Below are 20,487 nucleotides of genomic sequence, written 5' to 3'. Positions count from 1 at the left end.
ATGCACTTTTATCATGCAAAATGCTGATTAGATAGCAGGAAATTGCATCATTTCAATAAGCGATTTAAAAAAAAAATCGACGACGAGAGGGGACACCCCTCCCGCACCCTCCCCGCTTTAGCCCCCCCTCTCAAACATTTCTGGATACGCCTCTGTTTTAACTTCGCCCACGACCTTTCAATAACGCATGCGCTTTGATGGTATTTAATGACGTTGTCGTATAAAATTCTCATTTAAATATTTAAATATGACCATTTAACTTAGTTTTGTGTTTACAAACGAAGACGGTGCTTCAAGACCGCATTTATTACACAGTTAGGAAGAATGTTATTGTTTGGAGCAGGTTTTGCAACAGGTACGTTTATTTGTTTTCTTGAAACATATCAAATATCGAGTTTTTTTTGTAATTAGACATTTGAATAGCAGTAACATGATGCAGTGAATGATAGTTAAAGAGTACAAACACCAAAGTAATCAGATAAGTATTTTAAAGTGAAAACCTATGGTTTGCAAAAACACATGGGCCACTTTGTTGAGCACCTTACAGAGTTGTTCGTCGGCAAATAAGTGCATTCAGCGAAATTTAGTATAAAATTATTAAACTATAACCGATAAATCATAAATAATATAAAACACTTTACGTTATTAACATCGGCATATTGATTTTTTTATTGTATGTTAGTCTGTTTAATATATGATTCTTGCTCTGTGACAAGGGGGTTTAATACATGTGCGAAAAGTGTCGTCCTAGACTAGCCTGTGCATTCCGCACAGGCTAATATTGGACGACACTTTCCGCCTAAACTTGATTTTTGCTAAGAAGAGACTTTTTGAAACGAAAATATAATAAAAGCGGTAGGTGTCGTCCCTGATTAGCATGTGCGGACTTCACAATCTGGGACGACACTTTACGCACATTATTAAACCCCCTTTTTAAAGAGCACGCCCGTGTTTTTTCATTTTATGCTTGCAAGCTTATATCCAATTTCATCTCTCATCTCTTTTATACCTTGTATTATCGACTTAATACTCGTGTTCGACTTGGTTATAGTCCGATCCTGTGAAATATCAATTTGATTTAAGATGAGGTTATTGATAAAGTAATATTATAATTATTTATATTATTACCTAGCGAAAGTGATCTCATTATTTAGGAACAACACACTCGTAACCCATTTGATTCAGCACTGTACGACACACCAGCTTAATCCATTTATGCCTAGTGGACTCTCCGATCAATTTATTTAAAAAATTAGGGACGTCTAGCATATTTATTTCTATATTTAGAATATTTCTTACAGAAATTCCATTAAGCAAACAGCGAAGACCCAAACGGGACGCCGCGGCGTCTCATCTGGGTCTGCGCTGTTTGCCAAGGCCTTTTTTCTAGACGCTAGGCATAAATGGGTTAACATTGACGAAATTCATGCAACTTGTCAAAATCGACTGTAAATTGATTAACTGATTGTTATCGTACAAATATTGTAATAAATAACATATTTATGTCCACTTTATTCTTATTTGTTGTTTGGATTGGCTTCCAATCGAACGCAATGAATATATCGCGATGGTATTGCAGTGTTGCCCATGGTGTTCGGCCTCCTACGGATCCGGCACTCCGGGGACAAGGCTGGGTGTCCTGATGGCGAACCCATGATGATTCTTCAAGCTAATCAGTTATTGGAATGTTTTCGACAATGTAGCAAAATAGCTGCTTGCAAGTCGTTTTCGTTCGCTGACAGAAAGTGTGAGCTGTTTAATGCTTCTATTGTACCGGGCAAAGGAAGCGGGTGTTACGCTACAGGTTTTATTACATAATTTATTGTTTCAGTATTAATACTTTATAGACATATATCAGAAAATCATAATTTGCAGTTACACGTCGATACATTTCATATCATCAATATTCACAGCAGAATAATTATGCTATTCCCACTAATAATATTAACAACAGAACTGTTTCTTTTAATCAGGCAATTATTTAAAAAAAAGTCTACTTAAATGTATTTAGGTCTTAAAACAGTTGATCGATACAATACATATTAATTGACCCTATCAATGTGCCAATCGTTGTGTCATGAAATAGTGATCATAATAAAAATGACACTGTTTGGAAAACGCATCTTTGAATAGCGAATGGTATTTATGTTTTACCAATTTAATGTACATAATATGGATGTCGATTGATTTTACAAAACAAATATTAATTAAAATTACCTTGAATATAAAGAAGTGAAACTCCAGCTGCTGGAGCAGTATTGCATTCTCATTATATACAATGTGTTGGTCCTAATTAATTGGCTTGCGTAACTACTCTACGCGAATATAAAAGAAATGGTGACAAAAGACCATATCAATATGCCACACATTTCACGCAATTACTACAATCTAACATTTTAATGTTCAAACGCGTTATTCATGAATTCAAAGCAATTTACTGGTTTATGATGACGCAAGCAACATTTGAAGCATCAGCCCAAACTCGGAGTATATGCACACAAAAGAAAACTTGAAGATCTAATAAAAGTCGTTCACATCGAAAAATATTGAAAACAAGGATTGTGTTCATGCAAAAAAACTACATCTCGATACCCCTTGAGTTAATCAGTAAACTAGCCTTTTTTTCGCTGTTTTTTAAACATAAAAATATATAATTCCTTATTGTTTTTAGGAAAAAACGCAAATTATTAATCGTCATTAAGATATTAAATAAATATTTCAAAATTTAGAGGGATTGAATTAGTCGTATGAAAGGCAACCCTTACAGTATACGGCGAAAAGACGTTTACAATCATTCCAATATTCGACATTGTCAGGTAACTTTTTCATCATGAATTTCAGTTCACTCAAAGCTTAATATCTTGCTGATTTATCAACAATATTACAACATGAAATCTAAACAAAACATATATTATTTTAATATATTCAATAGTTACATATTTACAATATATGGCTGAACAATATTCCTGTCACTGAATTGAAAAGACTGTTAATGCCGTAAACAAGTTATTAGATCATTATTTGTGCAGGAACACTGTGATATCTATAACAATCAAAATAAAATCAAATTTATTAAATTTATCGTATTTGGAATTGAAGTTTTAGGCTTTCTTAACATTCATATTGAAATTTAGGAAATCATAAAACACATAACTGGCAAACGCCTTCTGTTAAAAAACACAAGATGCCGTGGAGGCCACATAACAAGGTACACATATACACATATACATATTCTGAAAGAAGCTTTTAATCTTAACGTATGATTGCAGCACCATTTGAACTCTCAAACCTCACACTATCGGTATTTAAGTCATAAAATTCATTTTGTTTTAAATGCGTTTACACGGGCAGGAGTAAATGTGTGCCAATCGGCCATAGCTTACAACATATGATGGCACAGGTCAACATGTTTATAGTGTTAAATTTAGGGTAGATGAGAGTAAAAGTTTAAGCTTTGCAGTAGGGAGGTACAAATGGTATACTATTATTATATAAGGTGAACTTTTACACATGCAGCAGGAAATGCATCAGTTGTTGTTACTATACCATGTTCATTATGTCTTGGCACACGATACAGAGTGCGGATATCTCACTGTTGGTTTTAAATGTAATCTTTCCGTTTTCGTTGAATTGCATTTAGGAGTTAAATTGTAAGGTACGCAATATATTATGCAAGTAAAGCTCTAACAACGCATGGGAATGATTGTACGAATTTTGTTACAATTTTACCAATTTAATATCAAACAAAACACGACTTGTATTATGTTAGAAATAATACAGCAACCTAACACAGTAGCAGGAGAGAAATTTTACACCTAGCCTTTATTATAGGTTTAATATATATATCGCAATAAAAGAGCAACATTTCTTTCCAGCTATGATAGCTTAACAGGACTTAAAGCGAATGAATTGATTTTAATGTCAACGATGTATCGTTACAGAAGAAGAAGAACGTTTTATTCAAATCCGATAAAACACATATCTACAATGCGTTAGCTCAAAAAGACCCATGAGAATTAGTATAATCGTATAAACATAGTCAATGCCGTCAAAAACGTAACATACACACTGCATATTATTTAATACAACGATGTTCTTTACTTCTATGTAAAACTTGCTTATATACTTTCTAAGTTGAAATAATGCCTTTTGTGCCTGTCCCGCTAGCGTTTTAGTCGCCTGCACAAGTGACCCTCCTGGGATGAAGACGCCTTCTGTTAAAAAACACAAGATGCCGTGGAGGCCACATAACAAGGTACACATATACACATATACATATTCTGAAAGAAGCTTTTAATCTTAACGTATGATTGCAGCACCATTTGAACTCTCAAACCTCACACTATCGGTATTTAAGTCATAAAATTCATTTTGTTTTAAATGCGTTTACACGGGCAGGAGTAAATGTGTGCCAATCGGCCATAGCTTACAACATATGATGGCACAGGTCAACATGTTTATAGTGTTACATTTAGGGTAGATGAGAGTAAAAGTTTAAGCTTTGCAGTAGGGAGGTACAAAATGGTATACTATTATTATATAAGGTGAACTTTTACACATGCAGCAGGAAATGCATCAGTTGTTGTTACTATACCATGTTCATTATGTCTTGGCACACGATACAGAGTGCGGGTATCTCACTGTTGGTTTTAAATGTAATCTTTCCGTTTTCGTTGAATTGCATTTAGGAGTTAAATTGTAAGGTACGCAATATATTATGCAAGTAAAGCTCTAACAACGCATGGGAATGATTGTACGAATTTTGTTACAATTTTACCAATTTAATATCAAACAAAACACGACTTGTATTATGTTAGAAATAATACAGCAACCTAACACAGTAGCAGGAGAGAAATTTTACACCTAGCCTTTATTATAGATTTAATATATATATCGCAATAAAAGAGCAACATTTCTTTCCAGCTATGATAGCTTAACAGGACTTAAAGCGAATGAATTGATTTTAATGTCAACGATGTATCGTTACAGAAGAAGAAGAACGTTTTATTCAAATCCGATAAAACACATATCTACAATGCGTTAGCTCAAAAAGACCCATGAGAATTAGTATAATCGTATAAACATAGTCAATGCCGTCAAAAACGTAACATACACACTGCATATTATTTAATACAACGATGTTCTTTACTTCTATGTAAAACAATAAACTAAATTTAAATAAGTGTACGCATATGGGTTAGTGACTACTTTCGAAACTCGATAATATCTAAGTCGGTCGAACCGACAATAAGATGCTCTAGTCTTATGTAATCTTTAAAAACACAAGCTGAAGTATTAATTAATCACACGCATAATTAATTACACACATATAAACATAGTCAATGTCGTTAAAAACGTAACATACACAATGCATATTAAATCAATAGTTTTAAACACTTGGCGATAACAGTATTTTAGTGTGTAATATATTCACGTTAAACAACTGCCTTTGATCATGTTATTCATTAAAATTCCTTCTCATCTCAAAAGCTCTATAAACAAAAACAGCCAGATTTTTTATTACTTTAAAATTTTTGGATGTCATTAAATCAATAGTTTTAAACATGCTTGGGTGGCGATAATAGTATAATGGAAGGTATCTAAGCCTAAGTTTAGAGTAAATTCTACACTCGAACAGTAAATGATATTCGTCTTTTAAGACGTTACATTTGGGACAAGTGTACTAGCTCGCTCCGTATTGTTCCATCTACCAGTTTCTATATTAAGTCTATGGGAGGACAACCTTAGCTTACTCAGGGATATTCTATAGTTTTCGATATTAACACAAGAAAGATAATATTGATACTCAAATTGGAAGATACTGTTATAAAATGATGCTCTAATGGAGTCACCAATTCTGCTTCTGACGTTCTGTATAAAATTGTCCGATATCCTTTGTTTAAAAAGTGCAATAAAAATTTGAAAGTCACCAACACTTTGTTGTAGCCATACATGATAGAAACCTAAAAAGTTTAGCACATCCCTTACTTGTTTAGCCCAATTATGCTTTGAAGGACTTGCTTCTAAATCCTCCAACTCAATTATGCTTTGAAGGACTTGCTTCTTAATCCTCCAACTCAATTATGCTTTGAAGGACTTGCTTCTTAATCCTCCAACTCAATTATGCTTTGAAGGACTTGCTTCTAAATCCTCCAACTCAATTATGCTTTGAAGGACTTGCTTCTAAATCCTCCAACTCAATTATGCTTTGAAGGACTTGCTTCTAAATCCTCCAACTCAATTATGCTTTGAAGGACTTGCTTCTAAATCCTCAAACATAATTTTGTAAATAAAACAAAAGTATTTATAGTCAGGTACGCTTATTACTTTATACTAATACTTAATCATATTTAATGTACTAAATGTTAAAAGATCAAATCTACCCGTTTCAGATAACACAGCGTCGTTCTGTGTACCTGTTTTTTTTACAGATAAAGTATATTTTAAAAAAGGGTGTGTAATCTCTCTACATGTATTCGCTTTATTGAGCCCCATATTTTTTGACCCATAAAGTAAAATGGGCATAATGAGTTTGTCAAAAAAATCAATTTTGTGACTTGGATTAATGTTAACGAATTTGCTTATATACTTTCTAAGTTGAAATAATGCCTTTTGTGCCTGTCCCGCTAGCGTTTTAGTCGCCTGCACAAGTGACCCTCCTGGGATGAAGACAATTCCTAAATATGTAAAATTGTTAACAATTTCAATGCTTTCCCCATCGTATGAAAACTCTATATTTTGTGAAAATCTGCCACCCTTCTTGAAAATATGTACTTTAGTTTTGTTAATATTTAACTTCCATTGTTTGCAGTATTCACAAAGTATATTCAGACTTTTTGCAATTCAACAGCAGAATTTGCGAATATGACGATATCGTCTGCATATAGCAATAAGAAAAATTTCAGAGCCCCAATATCAACACCTTCTGCCCCTTTAAGGTACAATGTATCTTCTAAATCGTTTATGTATAAATAAAACAATATCGGTGAGAGGCACTCCCCTTGCCTGAGGCCTAAATAGCTTTCAAAAGCATCTCCTATGATATTTTGGAGTCTTACTCTATTGTACACATGCACGTACATGGATTTTATGACTGAAAAAAGTCTACCACGGATACCAAGTTTATATATTTTAAACCAGAGGTTATCTCTAACATGAAATCAAAAGCCTTTGTAAAATCAACAAATGAGCAAAATAATTGTTTGTTTTGGTTTAGGAAATGAGTTATTAGGTCATGTAAAGCAAAAATATTATCCGTTGTAGCCATTTTAGCTCTAAATCCTGCTTGCGCTTCTAGTCGGATATGATAAGATTCGGCCCAGACAGAAAGTCTGGTATTAATTGCACTAGTGAAAAGTTTTCCAATTACACTCAGCAGGGTGATGCCCCTAAAAATATTTGGATCATCAAGGCTTCCCTTTTTATGAATAGGTATAATGTAACCAACCGACCATTTTTCCGGAAAATATCCAAAATAAAGAAATTTATTTAACAGGGTTATCAAAAACGGCGCAAGCTCGGTTTTGCCGTGTATAAGGAATTCATTTAAAAATTTTCCCAGCCTTAAGATTAGCGATCGATTTTAATACTTCTTCCGGCGTAAATGGTATAAATAACTCTTCAAACATACAATTTAATTCTGTTTTAAAATAAATAATATATTGTGTAAATGTATCTAAGCTTATGTTCGGGGATTTCGTTGTTTGACGTTCTTTCAGCAGTTTCCAATATTCTTTTGCATTTTTATATTTGGCTTTATTTAATTTAGCCGTGTTTTCATTCATCTTGTTATAACGAAATTTCCTAACACTAGCTTTGTATAAACTTCTAAAATGTATCATTTCGCGTTTATTTTCATCTGAATTATGTTTCTTATAATTATTTAGGCTTTTGTAAAAGAGTGATCGTTCTTGGGAACATGTGTTGTTAAATGAGCGATTATAATTCTTAGGACGTTTTTGCACGTGAGTTCGTGCAAATAAAGGTTTGCAGATTTTGTCAATACATGATACGAAACCATTTAACGTGTCATCAATATCAGCGCTCGACGCTGCTTTTTCTAAATTGATAGTAATTTCATTTAAAAACAATGTATTTTCGGAGCTGTTCAATACCTGAGTAAATAACTCTTTCGTTTCCCCGTCCCATTTGAAAGTATACGTTTTATTGCTATATTCGTTTTCCTCGCTTACTTCAACAATCGGTTTAAAATTACTTTTACTATCCCGTACATTTCTTGTAAAAGCGAATTCTATCTAACAATGGTCAGACAAAATATTTGGACCATCAACTTTGAAATAAGTAAAATCGGACAATAGTTGTTCTTCAACGTGCAATTATCCACTACGCTAGAGCCGTTACTACCTATAAACGTAAACGCGCTTGTGTTCAGTGGGCATTTCGCAGGTTTCCGTTGACCTCGTGCACTTGCAGATCGTGGCTTTTTCTGACTGGCTGTGGGGGTGGATTTTACACTTTGTCTTCCACGAGGCTTTGGAACGTTTTGCACGATAACCGACTGTGGGTGTGTAAACACATCCGACTGCGGGGGTGTAAACACATCGCTGTTCAGGTTACATAGACTGGCGCCTAGATGCGGTACAGTTTTGTTTTCAGCACGGACACTTGATGGCGAAGGAGGTTGATCCACTGGGGCTGCTAATGCGTCGTTTTTTGTTGTTAAGGCGTCCCTTTGGGTGGGTTGGGAAAGTGACACAGATGATGGTTTCGCTGTCATGTATATGCCCGATATCGGCTGGCTTGCCGATTGTAATCCAACACTACCCCTAGTAGGCATAGATCGGGAGTTCTTTTGTGATATATATAATCAGAAACTCATATGCATCATCAGTTGCGCTAGACTCTTTCCTGAAATTTTCCGAATAAGACATTCAGCTTAGCATTTATGTCCAAAGATTCACACGCTTCCATTTCAACACTGCCTGTATTTTGTCTCGCACGTTTTCGTCTCTGTTCAACTGATGACCACTTTTCACCTGTATTTACATGTGAGTTAACACCTGTGTCCGCCATGTTTTCCCGTGCACCACTGAACAAGACTTCATTTTCCATCTCTTCTGAGCGGTTTAACAGTTCCGACAATGATTCACAATCACCTATGTTGATCATAGTAGTAATTTATTTCCCGACCGCACAAAAATTAGCTAAAATCACTATTTTTACTATAAATTTGAATTTGAATAACAATCTGAATTAACACGACATTGACCGACAAACATACCGGAAGCAAAAACGGTTGTTGTTTTAAATGCGTGTTGTTGGTGAAATGGAATTGACGTTTGTGTAAATGACATTTGTACAACAAATCAGTAGATTTGAACATATCGTTTTGTTTGTTGATAAGCATCAATATAAGGAGTTAGCTAAAAGAATACAACTTCTCATACGTTATTCATCGATATTAAGGAATATACACGTATGACTATTTTATCATTTTAAATACAAAATATGTTAAGTCTCTTTAAGTCAAGATTTTCGTAAATCTATTTAAGGTAAGGAAGGATAATTTAAGTTTTATTCTTCAAATAGTTTGGTAACAATTGCTCATGTATTATAATATTAACATTTTAAAGATCAATTTAGTTTTCACCATTGTTTTGTAACGTACGAATTGTTCGTTTCAGCGAAAATAAAACATAACTTTCAAAGTACATAACAACTTGGAAATGAGATAAACAAATACTGAACCTGGCACAGGTGTGGCATGTCAGCCGAATACATAGCGATACACATAACACAAATCGCACATTTAATAAATACACCCACTTTGTGTAATTAATGATGCATTTATAGAAAATCAGGACTGTCGAATATCCTTTTAAGTACATAGGAAAAAGCTATGTAGTCCATATTTCCAAAAATATTGATTGTTTGCAACAGTTATCCGCGTCTGTTGTCATGCAACGCTCTCTGCAGAATCTTTTAATGACGTCATATTGATGACCTGAATGGTTATAATTGATTTGGATTCGTTATGCGTTGATCGCTTTATTTTATAAAAAAATCATACGCAAATAAATATAACTAGCTGAAATTTACGGACCTGATTCGAGCACCGCAACGTAAATGTGCATCAATCATATGTTAATGTAACGGAAACAATACACCCACGAATGAATGAATTCCCAAAAGTCCGATTTACCACTTGGCGGTAATTCATGCGCAATCAAAGAAGTTCTTCGCAGATCTCAATAACCCGCCTTGTAAATACAGAACCTCACTATATAACATGACAGTTTCGTAAAACGTGTAAAAATAATATTAAAGCAAAATTGCTTAGCATTGGCTACGACATAGTTTTTATTATTGTTTGCATATTCATGCGAGAATAAGTTCCTCTCTTGACGGTCTAGGCCGAAAAGATACGAGTGTCTACGGAGACAATAAGAAGAATTTTTTTCTAATACATTTTTTGAGGACATAACATTTGGTATTTATACACATATTTTAAGATATTGTCATTTTATTTTGCGTTAACGAGACATTCAAGAAAAAAGAAAATGAAAATAACAACAACAAATATTCATGATCTTTCTCGGAAATATACGAAGTTACCGGATATGATATTTCACCGCGCAGATCGAGCGCGCAAATCGAGCACGAAAAGTTCTACGTGAGACAACGTACACAATCTGTACACCGTTCTGTATCAAGGTAAAGGCCCAGTCACACTATGATGCCGGCGGAGCCCCTTTGCGTGATCCGGGATCTACCGGGATAAACCGGGGTTCTACCGGGATGAACTGGGGCTCCATCGGGGACGACCGCGATGAACCGGGGAAAACCGGGACTCCACCTGGAACTTATTAAAATGTTTAATACCTCCGGGATGAACCGGGAGTCACCGGGAAGGACCGTCAACGACCGGCGCGGCACCGAGAACAACCGGGACGGCACCGGAAACAACCGGGACGGCACCGTAGCTCCACCGGGGCCCATATAGACCCCGGCAGAGCTACAGCAACGCCCCGGTGAATGCCGTTAGAGTCCCGGTATAGCTACGGTATATAAGAAAACAGGCGCTCTGCCGGAACGACACCGGCATTCACCGGGGCTCCGCCGGGACATTACCGGCGACGACCGTGGTAAAACCGGTGCGTTGCCGTAGCTCTGCTTGGGTCTGATGCCGGTATAGACACGGTGAGTGTCGGCGGTGTTACGGTATACCGGGGCTCTGCCGGCTTTCACCGGGGCTCAACCGGGGCACTACCGGCGACAACCGGGGCTATGCCGGGACGCTGCCGGCTTTCAACGGGGCACTACCTGCGACAACCGGGGCTCTGCCGGGGCTTGACCGGGATAAACCGTAGCCAGTCCGGGTTGACCGGGACTCTGCCGGGCTGTTGACCGGCTTCAACCGGGGCGGCACCGGGAAATAGTGTGACTGCGTTAAAAAATTTCTACGAATCATCCTGGTCCTCGCCGGTCGACCGGCGTTAGCAAACCGGGATGGACCGGGGCTCTACCGGCAAAAGTGAGACTTGGGCTTAAGTGGATTTTCCTTTGTATACATATGAAGTATGAGTGTTTTCCTGATCTGTTAATTATGTAATAGAAAGCTATTTTAGGCTATTGAAAGTGATTTATTTGACGTCAACAATAACAGTTTTTTGCGGCCATGTTGTTGTTGTTGTATATCTTCACCGCCTATGTAGACGAACCTCCAGCAGATCTGTAGAGTTGAACAAAAGGTTATCGTTCCCACAACCAGTATCGTGTTGTCCTCCACCGTCTATGTACACTGTAGTATATACACAACTATTGTCTTGTCTTACAGTCTCTTAGCTTCTGCACTCAACCGCTAGGGTCAATCCGTATAAATTCGGACAAAGGGAGAAATTCGGACAAAACATCGTAAATGCATTTTACGTCACACTTAACCTAGCCCCAGGCCTTCAGCGCCTACAGCGCTTTGATTTTCAGTCTGAAAGTATACGTGTTCTTTAATAATAGTGAATTTATTATTTCCAAATGTGATTATATATCACTGACTGCTTGTTAGCAGTAGTATTTAGATTCAAACAACTATTAAACCTCACCATACCCACATATTAACACAGCCGCTTGGACGTCCTTCGTCACAATATGGGTTAAAAACGCATTCGTAGCTTCTGCCTCAATATCACACATGGCAACCCATTGTTCTGATTAATAGTTAAGACATGTAGCAAATAGAAAGACAATGTTGTCTGGTGACAAACGGTGGAATGCTTATTTATAAATCGGAACACTGGTCAGTGCAAGTTCAACAGGTAACACATAGTATAGAAGGGTTGCAGGCCGTGTCTGTGCAAATATGAGTAACTCGTCCCTACACTTTTGAGGCGTTTTATGTACTTACAAATCACTTAAAAAGTGTTTCGTAAAATAGTATTTAATACACATATTGTGCATGTTTATACATGTTATTTAGGTTTATTATGAATTATGTGAACGTGCCCTTTTTCAGTAGTTGCATTGGCAAGAACGGTAAAAATAAAAACAGCAAAAAGTGTTAAATTCGAATATAAATATGAGCTTTGTTAATATATATGTTGTCAGAGTTTCATACACAATAAATGAAAATGTGTTATTAATATATATTTAACTTAATTTGCGAATCAATTATACACTAATACAACTCCGACGCGTTTCTGGCATATACATATATAGTCATCGTCCGTTAGCTATCGTCATCCGAAAATATGTCCCGTAAATAAACTTTATTCAAGGTAAAGACGAAGTGTTTAAAACGTTCAATATATATTTTTATGACTTTAAACAAAAATGTATTGGTTAATATCAAAATAATGGACATATTAAATATCATTTTTTCCGTAGATGTTATTAAATCTATTTAGAGTTATTTAAACACAAACAATTAAACAGTTTTAAAGGGACTGTCAACCACGAATGACAAAAAAAGAAAAGTTCTAAAACATCGTATTTTTTTTAACAATTATTAGTTAATATTGATTTAAAATATCACGACTGGTATATTACATTACTAGAAAAAAGTTAATGTTTTCAGTATATTCGGTTATAAAATTTTGCGATGTGAAATCAAAAGTACATCGCGAAAATAGGTGACATAACGATATACACACTATAAATAACGCAAGTGATCATTTTATATATATAATATATTTAATTCTTTACGCATGCACAATTTTAATTCCTGGGTTTACCACGTGACGATGATGATCAATTAACTGGCGTTCTTTATAGTTCACTGGTAGTTACCTGGTAGACATACCCAGTAAAATTTATTACCGAATATACTGAAAATATGAAAACTAAACAACTTTTTTTCAAGTAATGTAATATACCAGTTATAATATATTAATCAATATAAACTAATAATTGTAAAAAATACGGTATTTTACAACTTTTCTTTTCTTCGTCGTCGTGGTTGACAGTCCCTTTAAGTAACATGTGGTGATAAACGCATCGTTACACGTAATAAATTGAATTAACCGGTACTTAATATTTTTGCGCCAATCATGAACTTTTTATCATACAAAGGATGTGAAATATATCATTTACCATAGCTATTAGTTATAAAAAGTATCAATTCCGTCAAACATTGCAAATGTCTCATAACAAAATACATACGTAAATTATATATGTATATTACTAGTCTATTTTAAGTTACATTAATGGGTTAGTTATAGTTTATCATTAGAGGAAACATTGGCTGAAATTTTATCGGTTTCTTTAACGTACATATATCAATACTTGTTTTGTTTATTTGAAACCAAATGTGTCTTGTTCTGAGAAAATTGGGCTTAATGCATGTGCGTAAAGTGTCATCCCAGATTAGCCTGTGCAGTCTCACAGGCTAATCAGGGACGACACTTTCCGCTTTTATGGTATTTTTAGTTTCATGGAAGTCCCTCCTTACCGAAAATCAAGTTTAGGCGGAAAGGGTCTTCCCTGATTAGCCTGTGCGGACTGCACAGGCTTGTATGGGACGACACTTCACGCACAAGCATTATGCCCAGTTTTCACAGAACACGACTCAAATATTTACTATGAAATAGTGGTCTCTCTTCAGTACTGCTGACCACTTTTAAGTATTTTATGCTGATATGACATATGACGAAATAATCATTGTCGATAAATGCTATTTTACTAGGACTGTCGATTTGTTATCTTATGTTGTACCCTCAGATAAGAGAATTGTCTAACACCAAGCACATCAGTTAAATATATCAGTGACAGCGGCCTCAATCTCAACCTTAAACGATTTAATGTACCGGCGTGTACTCATTTGTTAAGATTAGAATGCTAAAGGAAGAGTCAAGAAATGGGAATGCATTGCATGTATCTAACAAAATACAAATACACAAAAAAGTAACGCTCATCAAAAAGCCAACAGCGTTTAGCGTTTTTATTGACTAAAGTTTTAGGGATAACTTGCTGGGTGATACCATCATTATTGCTTGGGGTACACTTGGACATGTTGCAGTGTAAGTAAATCAACATATTGTTCTAATAAAGAATGTTTTTATTTTAGAGAAACCAGAATACGTTATGTTCTGCGAGAACCAAATGTACACCTTGTCCTGTCCACTCAACCTGCAACTGAACATCATCGGCGCCAACTATGGTCGGACAAGAGCAGATTACTGCCCAGGTCCGATTCAAACTACGGACTGCGTTCTAGACTCCAGCCTTTCTAAGGTCCAGGCTGCATGCCAAGGGAAGAATTCATGCGTGATTTCGTCAAATGTCGAGTTTTTCGGCAAGGACCCCTGTTATGGCACGTACAAATACGTCGAAGTGACTTATACGTGTATATAGGTGGAAAACGTCTCATAGTGAAGCTAACTTGTCGTTGACAACCGTGCTGTTTAGATTTTATTCTTGCTTTAACAATATTGCACGGACATTTTATATGTCCTGTGTGTAAACACACTTGCCAGACGTTGACGATAAATAATGCTGCATGCGTCTAACAATGGGAGCTGTTAGTCAATAATTAATAGAGACATTTTCATCACCATTCATTATTCATTATTCTAACACGGTACACGACTTGTTTTCTATAGACAAAGAAGGAAATCAAGTGTGGGTTATTCTGCAATAACTTATGGGCGGAGCTTAATTTTTCGAAAATAGTTCCGAATAAATAAAGAAAATATTGCAGTAAAATGCACGTGCTAAAACCTGCTCTAAAAGAAATGTAATACATGTAGCATGTATATAAATGTAATGAAACAATAAATTTTGTATATTTGGTGATAAGTGGCATAACCACGTCTACACTTCGCACTCGTGATTTAATTCCTACGCATCTATACTCCTTACTGTGGGTTATTCGACAACAAACCATGATAGAAAAGTATTATTTCTTAATTTAGCTATGAGGTCTGCAAAATAGCATATTGTACAAAATATTATAATAAACATTGATTTCAGAGAATAAAACACTAAAATACAATTTGTATTATCGAAATAATGTATTTAAAAAGAATGTATAGAGTAACATGCGCTCTGTTGTAATAGTTGAATAAAGTGAATATACTCAATATTGCAAAATGCACAAGAGTCATCTGTGATGTTACTCGTTATATACAGTCTTACTTTGCCTTGGTTTATTTGGGCATGGAATTAACTTTTACTCAGTTTTCATTTACTTCATTTTAAGCAAGAACGCTCTCAAAACATCGGCTTATCTTTCTTTAAATATAATGTTTGTTTTGTTAAATTGACTTAGTTTAAAAAAATGATGACTTCACGGTTGTTCATGAGTAATGTGGCGTTCCTCCACGCAATCACTAATAATTATATACACCTATGGACTTAACACATATTCAGCTATTTTTGTATCAAGCGGATATAAATCTTCAAAAATCTTCAATTTATATTATATTATTGATATCAACGTCTTGAAATTATCTACATCGCTAAAATGTGTTCTGTCTTTTTATGTACGACGTGATAAATATAAATTTGGAGAATTTAACATTCTGAAATACGCCATTTAATAAACAGAAAACAATTCATCAATGTTCGTTACAAATCCCAACCGCAAACTGAAGACAGCACAACTAAATTCATGAAATTGATACATATTTTTGATATATATTAAATAAATGTTGTTAATGGGCGAGTGCAGAACAAAAAGAAAGATATGTGGGAAGGCGTGTGCCTTTTTTAAAATATGGGCCGTGCTCTGTGAAAAAGGGGTTTAATGCGTGTGCGTTAAGTGCCGTCCCAGATTAGCCTTCCATTCCGCACAAGATAATCAGGGACGACACTTTCCTCTTTTATGATATTTTTCGTTTCAAGAAAGTCTCTTCTTAAAGAAAATCAAGTTTAGGCGGAAATTTCGTCCCTGATTAGCCTGTGCGGACTAATGTGTTCATGTGATGGGTTTGTAGTACACAATAACATGAAGATTTTAAAAACTTGTTATGAATTAGAATCAGTAATCTATACATTTCAATCAAGCGTTAATGAAGCTTGTAAAATCAGTTCCTAAATAAAGAACCGCATTAAAAATCAAAACCAAAGCAGAATGATTTTATAAATAACTAAGAATGGTATTTAATGGATGTGTTATTTTAAGATGATGTGTACGGGAAATTGTTGTGACTTTTTAAAATTTGCCTGTATATACTCGCCACCAAGTGGACAATTTGCATCATGGCATTTTAAAATGAGATGTATTGTAGAATCCTAACAAAATAAGGCGTATGTTATCAATATTTTTCACATTTAACCGCAGTGGTTAATCTTGACCTTTTTTAGTCTTACATGATACAACAGCCATATAAAGGAGAACAATAGAAAAAATTGGCTTTGGAATCCCTAAAAGCACATTGAAGTCATGGCTAAATTATAAATAATTCATCAAATGAGTGATATCTGACCGTAACCTTACCTCTATGGGTCTTACATGTGACTTAGCCAGAGGTGATTAGGAAAATTGTGGTAAGAGCCATGGGTGTGGCCCATGTGTTTTTGGATATACTGTTCAAGACAACAAAAAGCCTACATTAAAAGGGTATTTTTAATTTAAAAAGTAATAACCTCGTAACGGACAAATGGTTTGCGTCGCAATTTAAGGTTCTTTATCCTCGTATCAATATGAGTCGCGTTCTGAGAAAACTGAGCATAATGCATGTGCGCAAAGTGTCGTCCCAGATGAGCATGTGCAGTCCGCACAGGCTAATCAGGGACGACACTTTCCGCCTAAACTAGAATGTCGGTAAGAAGTGACTTCCTTTAAAGCGAGATTGTGCGATTATTTTTATCACATGCTGTACCCTGTTTCCAATGTAATACAACCATTACATATTTTTTTATATTACACATGTGTAATACAACATTTTAAAGCGTTTTAATTGGCTTAGTTTTCGTTTATTGACCAATCGCATTTTGTTATTTTGCTTTGTAAAAGCCGAGGCATTCCAAATGACGCCAGGAAATGTAAACAATATGCGAGATTTATCATTATGTTTGCGTAAATATTTATTTAATTTGCTCATTTAAAAGCATGTGATAAAAAAGATCTGACACTCGTTGTCATATCATACTATATTTTATTAAACTCGTTCAGGAAATTCGTTAGTAAGCTCGTCAAAGGCTCGCTTACTAACATAATTCCTGAACTCGTTTAATAAAATATGGTATGATATGACAACTCGTGCCAGATCCTATATGTATGTGTTGAATTGTAATATTGATACAAATATGTTATAATAACGCACAATATGCAAGAAAAATGATACATTAAAGACGAATTTCATAAAATGCAGCAAATAAAAATTAGCGCCCCGAGCCGATTGTGACGAAGATAATTCGTACTTATTTTCCTACAATAACCGATGCATTCGTCTTTTTAGTAAGTGTTCGTGTGTCGTATGAATCGATATCACGGCAGGAATTTCAAATGAACCGTCAAACTAAATTTAGATTCACATCGTACATGCATGATATACATGCTGGCGAATTTGGCTGTACAGCCCTTTTCGATTTCAAAATTAAATATCTGGCTTATTTAGAATTTTTCGACACATGTTCTTCTTTACTTTTATTTAAGTTTATATATAAATATATGTATAATAAGTGTTTTTTACACATTTTACATTAATTAATAAATATTTGACAAGATGGTATATACCCGCTTTAAACGAAAAATACCATAAAGGCGGAAAGTTTCGTCCCTGATTAGCATGTGCGATCTGCACAGGCTAATCTGGGACGAAACTTTACGCACATTAATTAAGCCCAATTTTATCAAACAAGACACATATAAACACTCACAACAAGTTTCAATGTAATGTCCTCGCGCGTTTCAAAGACTTTGCTCAAGACACAAAAAAGGTTCCTTTTTTGCCCAGTAAAAAAATAAGTCCTTTATTTACATTGCGACGCTATTTTGCACGCATTATACTTTTACCCATATATGCACTCATAACAAGTTTTAGTTCTGGCTACCATAACTTTAAATGTCGCTTGTTATGATTTTTGACTGGCGCGACTTTATAGTTATGGACCAACCCCATTGACCTTATCGCGATGACGTCACAAAAGGGGCAGTCCCTTAGCGACGGTGAAAACAATGCCCTAGATACGGTCGATTTACTATGCTGATTGAGCACCTCTGCTGATATTTCGTCAATTGCATTCCTATTGGGAAGTTGATTGGTAATTAAATGTCCTGTAATTGGTGTTTAAAATGTCTTTTGACTATTATGAAGGGTTAGATTGCACTTCGAAAGCCCGATATGATCAGAAAATAAAACTAATTGGACTTAACGAATGTCCGTACAAATTGCAAACTGGATGTAGGAAAAATGACCCGACCAAGTGGCCGATGATCGAGTACGGCGACATTCATGATTAACTTTCTCACTGAGGCACCGGGTAAATTCGTTTATTCTGTAATAATGGGAGTATCCTTGTAGATGTTGATGTAATGAGTATTGTCGTTCTTTTCAGGGTTCATTCATCTTCGAACATTATAATTATATTTCTACTATGTCAATTTATCATGCTAATGTGAAGCTGTAAAATACGTAGGGACATCTGGTACATGACTTACTGAAAGCCTTAGTTGTGTTCATTGTAATGAGTACGAGTGACAAATATTAAAATTAACACACATATATCTGTATAAATATTTGTTTTTCAAACATTATTTACCCCCGTTGCTGTCAAACGTAATTTCTTTTTTTATGATGTCGATCGTTTATTGTCGTAACATTAAATCTTAATACGGAATGACGTCTTTTTAATTAACTGATACACGCTAAATACGTTACTTGTTTTTTTTACGTTAATTTTATAATTATTAAATACTTTAATAAATTAATCGGGCTAGTATCTTTACGGTGTAAATTTCTGATAATCTAAATTGGACATGACTTTATATTTGACCATATGTCACATATCTAATTTAAGCAACTGTTAAGTACATCGGCGTTAATTATTCATCCAAGTGACTGCTTAATACTACCAGAAAGAGGAGACATGGTGGCATCTATCGTGTTAAATGACACTGTCTGGACCACCCAGTGTGGTTTATGACACCTTTTTGTCAGTTAAGTTTGGACAATATTTGATCAAAACGAGATAATCGGATTATGCAAAACAAAGGGGCAATTAAACACCAGAATACAAAAGCTTACACGATATTAAGACTGATGCAAACAATCAAATGAAAAATATTGCATTTAATTTAATTAAATGTTTATTTAAGGTGTCAACGAGTTTTATAAAGCAACTGTATATTCAATTATTTCGGCATTTAAAATTTGGCTTAAATGACTGCTCAGTATGACAAGAGATGACATAGAGGTATCATAAATTGTGTTTAATGACCACATGTGGTTTATGCAAAGCCCCAAGTATAGGTCCCCAGCTGGCTTTATGACACCGTGTTGTTTATTTGTCTGGACAGTATCCGATCATAACGAGATAATCGGTTTGTGATGAAGAAAGGGGCATTCAAATACCTAACATGCGGAAACAAAAAGTGTCGAAATTGGTGTGAATTAAATAAAAACAATAACATTTATCATGAGAATTTATTTAATACGTAATAAGGTAAAAATATAGAGGTTCAAATCAGCTTCTATATGTTGCATATATTTAAAATTTATTGGTTGTTTGTTTTCATCCTTATTTGTGTTCGTTTATTAAATTAAATTTATTATGAAAGAATTTCTATTTCTGGGTATTTTTATTCTTAAAAAAATGGTCGCGAAGATGTGCCTTAACTTAAGAAAATTGCGAGCAGTGTTTAATATTTCAATGCAAATAAAATGGCGACAGCGCTTTTGTTTTCACCGTCGTCAAGGGGCATGTAACTCTAACTGACGCAAGTGCCCGGATGTTGCGATAAGGTCAATTAGGAAAGTCAACTGGAAATTCCCGAAAAGTTGACAGTTAACAAAGACCGGTCCAAAACAGCTTTTATATGCAGTTATTGGCCCAATTCAACCACTTGATCGGAAAGATTAACATTTTTCA

General features: G+C 35.0%; 1 protein-coding gene across 1 annotated transcript; it reads left to right on the top strand.

The window, feature by feature from the left end:
• Positions 1-253: 253 nt before the first annotated feature.
• LOC127848368 (L-rhamnose-binding lectin CSL2-like) lies at positions 254-15,241 on the top strand. The gene is made up of 3 exons (XM_052380791.1): positions 254-355; positions 1,580-1,804; positions 14,519-15,241. The coding sequence occupies exons 1-3, from the start codon at positions 325-327 to the stop codon at positions 14,803-14,805; spliced, it is 543 nt and encodes a 180-aa protein (XP_052236751.1). The 5' UTR covers positions 254-324; the 3' UTR covers positions 14,806-15,241.
• Positions 15,242-20,487: the final 5,246 nt, after the last annotated feature.

Source organism: Dreissena polymorpha, chromosome 10 (genome assembly GCF_020536995.1).
Source record: "Dreissena polymorpha isolate Duluth1 chromosome 10, UMN_Dpol_1.0, whole genome shotgun sequence".
Classification (NCBI taxonomy): Eukaryota; Metazoa; Mollusca; class Bivalvia; order Myida; family Dreissenidae; genus Dreissena; species Dreissena polymorpha.
Note: the sequence above shows the minus strand (reverse complement) of the source record. Positions and strands in the feature narration are given on the sequence as shown.

What these genes read in the sequence shown, in the direction of transcription:
- LOC127848368 (XM_052380791.1), top strand. Translation starts at nt 325, where the DNA reads ATGTTATTGTTTGGAGCAGGTTTTGCAACAG. An exon ending in TGGAGCAGGTTTTGCAACAG is followed by an intron (nt 356 to 1,579) that starts GTACGTTTATTT and finishes ATGGTATTGCAG; the next exon opens with TGTTGCCCATGGTGTTCGGC. An exon ending in AAGCGGGTGTTACGCTACAG is followed by an intron (nt 1,805 to 14,518) that starts GTTTTATTACAT and finishes TTTTTATTTTAG; the next exon opens with AGAAACCAGAATACGTTATG.